The sequence below is a fragment of the Argopecten irradians genome, chromosome 4 (assembly GCF_041381155.1).
Source record: "Argopecten irradians isolate NY chromosome 4, Ai_NY, whole genome shotgun sequence".
Taxonomy (NCBI): Eukaryota; Metazoa; Mollusca; class Bivalvia; order Pectinida; family Pectinidae; genus Argopecten; species Argopecten irradians.
Genome location: NC_091137.1, coordinates 31,885,343 through 31,897,319, shown reverse-complemented (window position 1 = coordinate 31,897,319; position 11,977 = coordinate 31,885,343). Strand labels below are relative to the sequence as shown.

Below are 11,977 nucleotides of genomic sequence, written 5' to 3'. Positions count from 1 at the left end.
GCGGTGTGTGTTTTGGGAGACTGCGGTATGTTCGTGCTGTGTCTTCTTGTATAGTGGAAGTGTTCTCCTTTTTATAGTCACTGTCCCAGTGGAACAAAGGTCAGTAAAGAATCGGCCCTGAGTACTCAGAGAGAAATCATCGACATTATTTCCCAGTATATTTAACAAATATCCGGCGTTAGCATGAGTTGTCATTTAAAAAAAATATAAAATTGTAATACATGAAATAGGACAAAGTTATATCGAATTTCATGCACAAATTTTATTTTGAAAATCTCGCTTAGACCATTAAAGGCAAGTTAATAATAATCACACGGAATAAAGCAATAGCGTCATATAACAATTGCACCCAAGAAATTAAGATGCATTTAAATCAAGATACATAACATTTTCGCTTAACAAGAGTTACGATCTTCCTCTTCTTGAAAAAGAATATAAATATATAAATGTATAAAAAATATCATCGTGTCAAAACTCTTTGGAAGAAAAAATTGGGACATAACAGCACGAGAAATGTATCACGGATAATTGTAGTAAGAAAATGATGTAACAATCATGAACATCTGTATATATACATATCACACATGTGCAGCTGGCAATGGGATTATTTAAAGCACTACAAGAACTGAGTGGATATAACGACAGTGATAGTAATCCCTGGAGTATCGACGATGGTTAAGTTACCACACCAATCTGTCAATCGATGCTTACAGATTCTGTGCGGTATTTAGAACGACACCGGGAAACTTACGACAACCCGCGTTATTTCTGCTGTTGTATCTTAGAGGTATCGGTTTTTGCGCACTTAAAAAGTCGGACTTTGTAAAGTACAGAAATAAAAGAAAGTCAAACTATTAATCCTAATCCACATAGATTCTACATTTAGCCAATGTTGACGATCACTGAGTTTATGCGTCTACACCTAACTGACGACGAAAATGATACATCATATGCTACCGCTTGCCGACGACCTCATTAACTCGCACCTCATGCAACAATATTTCTACGATACATTCAAAGATGATTTATGTCACAAAAAAGATATAGTTTTATTCTGTCGATATAAGCCATGGTTAATTCTGATCCAAATAAAATAGGGAAAATGACCGAGGATACGGGAATGGTATTAATATCAGTTTTTACCATTTCCGACATTAAAAAAAAATACCTTTCCGGAGCAAAATTTAAAGGTTTCTTAAACACAATAATAACATCAGAAAATATATACCAATGGCCTAAGATGAGGTTACAACACCAAACATATGCAAGATTTCCTGTCTAATGTACGATAACAGTGGAAATTCATTTCACTGTTTTGCCGTCTGGCACAGTGATAGTCAACTACCGCGCGGCATTTAGGACGACGGCGGGAAACCTAAAACGACCCGCGTTATGAAAATTAACATTTTATTTATTCTTATTAAACAGTTCTGAAGGTGATGGTAAGTGTGCTAGTAAACGTATAGTTAATAACTTCTGCGACTCTACAAAATTATTGATCTCGTCTTACATTCCTATTTTAAAAATTAAAACACCGTGGGCGTAACCAGGGGCGGATTTAGGTTTTGAGGTTAGAGGGGGCGTGGGACAAAGCAAATCAGGCGAGGGGTCTGGGGGCCGCCTAGGCCCCCAGAAGCTCTCGAATAAATGGTGCAAAATCCTGCATTCTGAGGATTTCATGAACACATTTTCCAGAAAATAATTGAAGCCATTTAAGGATGTTTATTTTTTTTTTTTTTTATATTTATTTTATTTTCGAAGATTTTACATATACAGATACATGGTTATCTCACTCACACCATACACACCTCCTCACATCATATTCAGCATAATTGCCATCTTTATGTATTATAAACATCCTCAAAAATTGACCATCACATTCACATCCCACAGGCTCATCAATGATCATCAATCATACTCACATCGTCATTAATTAAGCATACATGTACCAATATATTATTAACTCGTCCAAGATAATCATACACAATCAACCCACTCACCTCCTTATTCAACATGACATGAATATAATATTATCATCACGAGTCATCAACCTTATAATATTTATAATCATCATATACACTTACATCATCATTCAATATGATGTCAATAGGATTATCATCCTGGTCAACAAACACATCATCCTTCATCATAAAATCACTGTATCATTTCTGTACTTATCATCAACACAATTACATTATTCATCCTTATCATCTATCACCCTACAAGCATACTACCATAACATTACATTTCAACATGACTTCAATATATATTTTCATTATTAGCATGCCCTAATCATTACACTTTTTAAATGTGATAAAAAAAAAACCAAACTAAGTCTCTGACACATCGAGATTTACTTACAAAACACTGGCAAGTGGACATACTTGACACACACACACACACACACACACACACACATGTACAAAACACACACATATAAAAGACACACACAATGAGAGAGAGACAGGGGAGAGAGAGAGAGAGGGAGAGAGAGAGAGAGAAAGAAGGAAGAGGGGAGAGAGGTCAGACTTTCAGATATTATGGCTCATTACTTATATAATTATGCAAGTAGAAAAGCTTAACTGATATTTATGTGATGTTTATTTATGGTTTTCGTGTCAAGTGTCATATTTTTTATATGAAGTTTTGATTTATTTTTTTTTTACTTACAGAATTGCAATATCAAAATCTTAATATTTATATGGACTTAAGCGAAGAAGGGCGGGGGTCTGGGTGGGGGCCGCCTAGGCCCCCAGAAGCCCTCGAACAAATGTACACTTTTTCCAAAAAATAATTGAAGCCATGTAAAAATGTTCGTTTATTATTTTTGACGTCTAATGTCATATTTTGAATATAAAGTTACAGAATTGCACTGCCTAAAATCTGAATATCTATTCATAGAGGCACGAAGCAAAGAAAGGGATGGGGGTCTGGGGGCCGCCTAGAACGAATATACGTACCCGGCCTACTATGCCTTTAGGCCGGGTACGAATTGGTCCCTATATGTATCGTAGTGGAGCACTGCCTCCGAAAATCACTCGGGCACAGTTTTTCATACTTTTTTGAAGGTTTTGAAGTAATAGGGAACAATTGTAGCTCTAAAGAAGACACAATTTTCAGTCTAAAAGTCTTTTGAGCTACAATATTGCAGCTAGGGGTCGCCTATTGAAGGTTTTTATAGGACTAATGAAAGTGTATGTGAACTTTTTTAACGATATAAGCTTTTACTTTTATACATTATCTGTCAGATTAGATAATTCATTTTCCCTAACTTACACAATCTTCATAATTCGTGTATTGGACAACGAAAGAAAAGAAGGCTAGTGGTCTTGTCTATGGCCATACGGTGCCAGGAACTATTGCTATCATCCTGTTTTCTAATAGGGAGCCTTTTGTCATGTGCATTAATTTTTTAACATCGTTTGCCTATCTTATAACATTATCGTTATAAAAAAATATGTTTTTATTGAAACAAAAAAGGAAGGCATCTGGCCATGGAGTACACCCAGACCCTAGAGGCTCTCATTTTCTGTCGCATTCAACTTTTTTCTTTACACACATTTTCTTAGGACAAATAAAAGGCTTCTAGAAGCATTCGGCGTCAGTAGTGATCTTGTAACTGGCGTTTTGAAAGTACGCACACATTTGTGAATTGATAGTCGGATTTAATACAGGACTTTAATGCTTATTCAAAAATGTGTAATATATCATTTACAACCTGGAAAACGAAGGGCATGACATATAGTCAACCAGCGAAGACCATGGCCATCACCCACCCCTCCCCCTTTTCTTTTATTGCTAAGGATATCGAGATATAACCTGTCAATATTGAATATTAATGACAATAAATTATCTAATATATTGGGATTTTATCGGGTTTTTTTTTGGTTTTTTTGGAAAAAGTAAATACTTGAAGGGATTTACATTGTACCTTTTAAGCGATGGAGATAAAACCTAAACTTTAAACGAAAAAAAATATATAATTATTCCATTGTGCCTGGATACAAGTATGTTCATGCATGTATGTACCACAAAGTCGAATACATTTAGATTTTAAAATGATAACATCAAACGGTAATGGTAGGAAATGGAGCTTTCTCTGTCTAATTCTCACTCTTTATCTAATTCCTTAATTTTTTCCCTTTCTCCCTCTTTTTTTTCTTTCTTCCTTCTTTTCCTTCCTTCCCCTCTTTCTTTTTCCCTTCTTTTTCCTTTTTCTTTTTTTCTCTCTCCTATTTTAGGGGTTTTTACCATTTCCGACATTAAAAAAAATATATCAATTTTGAAATATTTTTAATGCATTTGCACATTACAGAGTTATCTGCACGTGCGTTTGGGTATTGATTGTGATGTTATGTTTTTGAGAGCATAACGTCATACTTTTCAAAGAAAATAACGTGAATTTCGCTCATGAGTACTTTGAAGGGAGGTAACTCTGTAATATGCAAAGGCGGAATATCCATACCAACGCGCCTTACTTTACATCCGGTTTCAACAACATGGCCGCGGTCAGAAGCAAAGTCGTGACTTTAGCCAGAAGAGGACTGTTTCGCAAGATATCAAGTAGGTTTTCTACTAAGAATAAGCTTGATGTGTTACAATTACCAATGTTTGTAGGTAGAGTATTTTTTTATGCAGCAATGATGGCTGAAATAACTGTATGGAGTTGATGCCTTGAGCTTTTTATTTTGAGCACAGATGAATCGAACTGGACAGTCGGATTATATAAGGCCACAACCCTGCACAGTGCACATGAGTTAATGTCCTGTTTTTAATTTACAGTAAACCATTTTAGTAATCATTTAGTTATAGAGTCATCATACATATGTATGTATATTATGGACAGGCAGTCATCATACACAATTATAATACTGGATATATATATATATATATTTACACCTGCTATAGCTTGAATATGTATACTGTATATAGAACGAATATAATACGTACCCAGCCTACTATACCTTTCGGCCGGGTACGAATTGGTCCCGATGTGTCGTAGTGGAGCACTGCCTCCGAAAATCACTCGGGCACAATTTTCTATCCTTTTTTCTAGGTTTCCATTTTTTTTGGCGTACACAAGCATTTACATAATATTTTTGTCCAAAACAGACATAACTACAGTTCTTAATATCTACCGTACCGTTCATAAGACGTCAAATTCATAATTTGTAGACTTGCCGTATAAATTCTCTCCAGAAAGACCTTCATATGTATATATGTAAAAAAAAAATGTATCGCTGAGAATTTGATATTTTATATGGTTCAGTTTTATTGCCTAGTAGCTAGGTAAGCGATATAAAACAATTAAGATAAAATGCATGCAAACGTTTTAATAATGGCTTGCAAAACCATTACTTTGCTCCATTAGCTGTAATAGGCACCAATTGTAGCTCTAAAGACAACACTATTTTCTGTCTAAAAGTCTTTTGAGCTGCAATATTGCAGCTAATATATATATAGAGGTGGTCATCATGCACAGTTTTGATTTTCTTTTTCAAAACTTAGACGAGTTCAACAAGAAAAGCATGAGTGAATACAAAGGACTCTCAATATATATGTGGATCCCATTTATCACTGCAGGCTCAGTTTCACAGGCATTCCTTATTAACTCTAAATTAATATAAGGAATTCCCTAATTTAATTTTTCCCATAGAAAAGCATTTCAGAAGTAAAGGGAAAAAAACTTAAAGGTTTAAAAAACACCGCCGACCGAGCATAAATGATGAATTCATTTGAACAATAATTGGTGTTTAATTGTGTATATAATAGTCTAATTAACACAAAAAAAATATAAAATAATTTATTTTGCCTTTGGTGCATGCACATTCAGTAGTTCATTCCATATAGGATATGATGGTACGGAATTTTTTCGGGATGCAATTAATTATTTTTCATATTTTTAACTTGAAGTAAAATTAGAAGCTCAAACTTTTCAATGGTGGTAATGGTGTAAAGTAAGTAACTTTTGTAACTGAAGAAAAATACTAAATCGTCTGCTCCTATTTTTAATAGTGAAAAAATACCATTTGTCAGCGATGAAGCATCTTTAAGTTATGGAGTCTTTCTTAAAATCTGTAATGATTTCCTTTGGAAAATTTCAAGTAAATTTAAGTAAAGTTCTTGATACTGGGCCCAGGGATCTCATCATATATATACATACCGGGTATCTTATGGAACCCGGAAGGGTTGGATAGATTGTCTTACTCATCAGATCAGATAGGTGCAATGTATCTGGGTATTTCGTTATAACCTCAATTCAATATGGTGGCCCATAATCCTAACATATTGATGCTGTAGGCTTTTTCATGCATACGATGCTTATATAATTATATCTGTACTAGGTTTGAAATTGTGTCTTTTCTATTTTCCCTTCAGTACTTTCAGAAAAATAAAGGTAACAAACTTTAACTATCAAAATCCTCGATCTTGTTGACAGAAGCTTTCACTTCGTGATCACTTTTAAACAACTGTGCTTTGATCTTTTTCCAATAGATTCAGAATTATTTATATGAAATGCTATGCAGCAGAACAATTAACTGTCATGAATTTCATTCTTTCTCTTGCTAGGTACACACTCTGCATGTTGTCCGGTTCATTCATTTGTGAAAAGGAATCTTGGAGATAGACTTTTTGCCTCACCCATCACTTGTCAGGGTGCTAACAGACTGTACAGTGCCGTCCAGCAGAATCAAGAGATTCAGACAACATTAACAGATGGCAAGTATCTATTGTATAATTGAGGGAACTGTATTATCTCCCATTGATTGAAAGCCAAATTTGTATATTGCATTTCATGTGTTTCAGCTAGAAAATGTCATTCACACTCTTTCTTCCACATCAATTTTTAGGTCACCTGAGACGAACTATTCTTATCGCCTTTGTCAGTCGTCAGTCGTCCGTCGTGCGCCGTATGTCCGTAAACAATTTACATTTTCGACTTCTTCTCCAAAACTGCTGAAGCAATTTCAATGAAATTTTGCACAAACCTTCTAAGGCATAAGGCCAATCAAAATTGTGAATTATGTGGTCCCCACCCCCCAGGGGCTGTGGGAGGGACCAAAAGGGGTAAAATTGAGTAAAATTTCAAAAATCTTCTTCTCCACTCACAGATGTGGTAGAATCAAATACTCTTCATAGATAGAAAGGTCTTAAGGTCCTTTACAAAAATTGTGAATTATATGACCCTGGGGTCTCTAGTTTCCCCCTGGGGAGGGGGTTAAGTTTACTATAGTTTATATTGGGAAAACACATTTTTGCGCATTATTTGGTCATTTGTAATAGGAAATGAGTCAAATGTTGTCAGAATTATCAGTATGAGATGGCCATTTAATCCTATTAACAAATTTTCTATGACTGACGCCCAGGGGCCTTAGGGGCGGGGTCAAAAGAGGTCAAATAGGCTAAAACTTCAAAAATCTTCTTCTGAAATTCTGGAGATGGTAGAATCAAACACTTTTCATAAATAGAAAGGTCTTAAGGTCCTTTACAAAAATTGGAATTATATGACCCTGGGGTCTCACGTTTCCCCCTGGGGAGGGGGTCAAGTTTACTATAGTTTATATAGGGAAAACACATTTATGAGCATGTTTTGCTCAATTTTCATTAGAAACGAGTCAAACTTGGTTAGAATTGTAAGCCTGAGATAGCATTTTGATATCATATCCACATTGGTCCTGGCCGACCCCCTGGGGGCAGGGGGGCGGGGCTAAGAAAGGGTCAAATAGGCTAAAATTTCAAAAATCTTCTTCTGAAATTCTGGAAATGGTAGAATCAAATACTTTTCATAAATAGAAAGGTCTTAAGGTCCTTTACAAAAATTGGAATTATATGACCCTGGGGTCTCACGTTTCCCCCTGGGGAGGGGGTCAAGTTTACTATAGTTTATATAGGGAAAACACATTTATGAGCATTTTTTGCTCAATTTTCATTGGAAACGAGTCAAACTTGGTTAGAATTATTAGCCTGAGATAGCATTTTAATATCATATCCATATTGGTCCAGGCCGACCCCCTGGGGGCAGAGGGGCGGGGCCAAAAAAGGTCAAATAGGCTAAAACTTCAAAAATATTCTTTTAAAATTCTGAAAATGGTATAATCAAATACACTTTATAGATGAAAAGGTCTTAAAGTTTGTTTATAAAAATTGTAAATTATATGACCCTGGGGTCTCCTGTTTCCCCTTGGGGAGGGGGTCAAGTTTACTATAGTTTATAATGGAAAAACACATTAATGAGCATTTTTTGCTCAATTTTCATAGGAAATGAGTCAAACTTGGTTAGAATTATTAGCCTGAGATAGCATTTTAATATCATATCCACATTGGTCCTGGCCGACCCCCTGGGGGCAGAGGGGCGGGGCTAAAAAAGGGTCAAATAGGCTAAAACTTCAAAAATCTTCTAAAATTCTGGATATAGTAGAATCAAATAATTATAGATGGAAAGGTCTTAAGGTGTTTTATAAAAATTGTGAATTATATCATGACCTTGGGGTCTCACATTACCCCCTGGGGAGGGGTCAAGTTTATATACTTTAGTTTATATAGGAAAAACATATTTGTGAACATTATTTGCCCAATTTTCGTAAGAAATTAGTCAAACTTGATTAGAATTATTAGCCTAAGATATAGCATTTTAACATCCATATCCGTCCTCGATGACCCCCTGGGGGACCAGAGGGGCAGGGCCAAACAGGGTCAAAATGATTAAAATTTCAAAAAATACCTCTAAGTTCACAGGTTTGATGGAAGCAAATACTCTCCATAGTCTAAAAAGTCAAATTTATAAATCACTGACCAACTTCAAGGCCCAGCATATAGTGTTTGTATGTCTTTAATTTGTTTCCTTGTTTGTTTCATTATATATTCTAACTCAGGTGACCGTTAAGGCCCATGGGCCTCTTGTTTTTTTAAAGTTGGCAAGTATGGGGACCCTTAATTGAATCAAACAAATTATGACTTTTCACAAAGTTCTTCCATGAAGTTAACTTAAAATGACTTAAATTTTTTAAATGGCTTATAGATCAGTACTGATTCAGTGAAATAGGATAATTATCCCCCGCCCAACGAAGTTGGCGGGGGATATACAAATGGGTTCCGTCCGTATGTACGAATGGTTTCCGGAGCATAACTCTAAAACCAGTAGAGATATTTCCACGAAACTTCATACACACATTGGTCTTATGGTCTAGTAGTGCTTTTTGCTATTTTTAGGTTTTTCTTTTTTTGCATTTTTTCCGTAACCATGGAAACATTGCTGAAAATATCATATTTTTGTAGCAGGTTCATTTCCGGAGCATAAGCCATAACTCTAAAACCAGCAGAGATATTTCCACGAAACTTCATAGACACATTCTTTTTATGGTCTAGTAGTACCTTTTGCTATTTTAAGGTTTTCATTTTTTGCACTTTTTCTGTTACCATGAAAACATTGCTGAAAATATCATGGTAAATGTTACTTTGCAAAACTCCACCCATCTTTGTGTATATAGTCCAATATAAATGTCAAGGCTGTATACCTGATTCAACAATTGCAGCCCCGCTCTACTTAATTATACTCCATCTTTCTTTAGCTCAACTTCCTTTTTCCTGTTTTTTTTTCATACACATAAGTCTCCACAATCAAACTTACTTCAGCTTTGATATCTCCATTGGCGGGGGATCTGAATGACTATGTCCTTGTTCTTAAGCTAGAATGACTGGTTATAAGTAGGGATGACAATTTAAGTTTATCTTTGAAATTTTTTATTTGTGCTACTGGATTTCTCGCAAAGTACAAATATTCATTGAAATTTGTGCAAACAAAACTTGTAGGAAATCCTTGACCTTCACAATTGTATATCTATATACATGTATATGTTTTCTTGCCTTTTCCAGACAAAATAGTTGAGAATCCATTGAAGCATGATGACTATTTTCAAGTGAAAAGTTTGGTTAAAGTGGAGGAACTGTTTGAGGCTGGAGTTCATTTTGGTCATAAATCGGGAGTTCGTGATGAGTACATGGTACCCTATATATATGGTAACAGAGTTGGGGTGGATATCCTCGACCTTGAACAAACAGTGGAAAATATGAAAATAGCATTAAATTTTTTAGCACACATCGCATACAGAGGAGGCGTGATTTTGTTTATCAGCAAACATGCGTTAAGCATGCCTTTGGTTGAGAGGACGGCTTCAGAGGCTGGCGAGTACAGTCACTGTAGGTACTGGCGAGGTGGAACATTTACCAACGCTACACAGCAGTTTGGCTCCGTCATACGTTTGCCGGACACTTGTATTTTCCTGAGTACAGTGAACTCAGTGTTTGAACAACACAGAGCTGTTGTTGAGAGTGCTAAGATGATGATTCCGACCGTAGGTATAGTGGACACAAACTCTGATCCAAGACTTATCACTTACCCCATCCCCGGTAATGATGATTCCTTAACATCAATAGAACTATATTGTAGACTTTTCAAGGAGGCTATATTGAAAGGCAAACAAAAGCGAAAGGAAGATGATTTAAAATCTGTGTGAAGCGTGTAGTGTCTATCACATTATCATGTTCTGATGCAGTCATCCAAATATAGTAGTACATCTTAAATTTTAAACTTTGATTAAATAATTACTACAAATTTATGAATTTGCGTTATTGATGTCCAATATATTGGCAAACATGCTATTGTACCTGCAACATAAGACTCAGTTTCTATGTGATGCTCTTTAATATTGGTACACAGTAACACATGGCCATTTCCAGCCGTGCTACCCCAACTGAGAACGACACGTGTATATGAACCCCTACCGCTCTACCGCTGAATTGTATCGATGTATTGAATGAGTGACTGTAGCCGTGTTATTTATAGACTCTGGTACTGTCGCCATATCCACAGGCAAATTGTTACTGAATGCTACGCTCCGGCCTCCCATCCAGCTTAACGAAACTGAATGGCTAGTTAGCTTAACCGATCTATATATCATCAACAATGCGTCTGTATCTACTAAAAACCAAAACAAATATTCTTCAAATTGCATCAACATTCACTTGACTAGTATTTCTTTATTTTAAATATTTTGACAAATCTTCATATTTCTAGTAAAATTGCATATGAAACTCCTTATAGATCTAGCGATTCTCATTATGTAGGGAACCGCCATGATGTTCTGGCTGCAAAAAGTCAAAACAATGTGGGATTTATAACATGAGTCCTAAACTGTCCTATGATTAGGATTTTCAATAAGTGGTTTGTAATATTATTACAGCAAAACTGACAAGCTACAAGGTTAGTGTCATTTTAACCGTGCTGTTATATATATATATGTTATATATAATTAGCCATCAGCTTGAATCTGGTGCCATACAGGTAGTGAGTTTACTCACAATGTGATGATTATTGCAAGCCAACGTATCAGCTATTTGATCTCAAACACACTTATAACTTATTGTGGCAATTTTAAAGTAACTAAATTATAATATTTTCAAATAGTTCTGATAACTATTCATGTGTAATATCTCCAGACATTGACATGTGTACGGAGTACGGCGACTGCCAATGTTTGACATGTTTTTGACATGTTTATTTTTGTGAAAACTGCAAGATATATTTCACAGTTTCAGTTACGGTGGCCAATAAAAAGAATCATTAGAAAACTAGAAAAGTAATCAAACTTTCATAAGAAAAGCAAGACATGGATGGATGCCTCAATTTCATTAAGTTGTAATACGAAGTAATGAGTTTTGATATGTACATATTTAAGGCTGCTGCTGCTGGTCTGGTTTCTCACATTCTCATATATCAGCTTACTAGAGTTACTTCCCTTTGTTCTCCATTAATACTGACCAGAGTGAAATGAACGAAAGCAACTTGAATAGATTAAGATGGGTTAAAAGTGAATATTTTCACCGGATTTTTTTGCTCAGTACACAGGAGTTTGACGTTCTGTCAATAAGATATAGTAAAAATATATAAAAAATGCCCCTATATACTATATAAAAACAC

General features: G+C 35.5%; 1 protein-coding gene across 1 annotated transcript; it reads left to right on the top strand.

The window, feature by feature from the left end:
* The first annotated feature begins 4,464 nt into the window (after positions 1-4,464).
* On the top strand, positions 4,465-10,612 carry LOC138321308 (small ribosomal subunit protein uS2m-like). Its single transcript, XM_069264907.1, has 3 exons — positions 4,465-4,563; positions 6,571-6,720; positions 9,874-10,612. Exons 1-3 carry the CDS (start codon positions 4,500-4,502, stop codon positions 10,512-10,514), a joined length of 855 nt encoding a protein of 284 aa, XP_069121008.1. The 5' UTR covers positions 4,465-4,499; the 3' UTR covers positions 10,515-10,612.
* The last annotated feature ends 1,365 nt before the right edge of the window (positions 10,613-11,977 follow it).

What these genes read in the sequence shown, in the direction of transcription:
- LOC138321308 (XM_069264907.1), top strand. Translation starts at nt 4,500, where the DNA reads ATGGCCGCGGTCAGAAGCAAAGTCGTGACTTTAGCCAGAAGAGGACTG. An exon ending in ACTGTTTCGCAAGATATCAA is followed by an intron (nt 4,564 to 6,570) that starts GTAGGTTTTCTA and finishes TTCTCTTGCTAG; the next exon opens with GTACACACTCTGCATGTTGT. An exon ending in TCAGACAACATTAACAGATG is followed by an intron (nt 6,721 to 9,873) that starts GCAAGTATCTAT and finishes TGCCTTTTCCAG; the next exon opens with ACAAAATAGTTGAGAATCCA.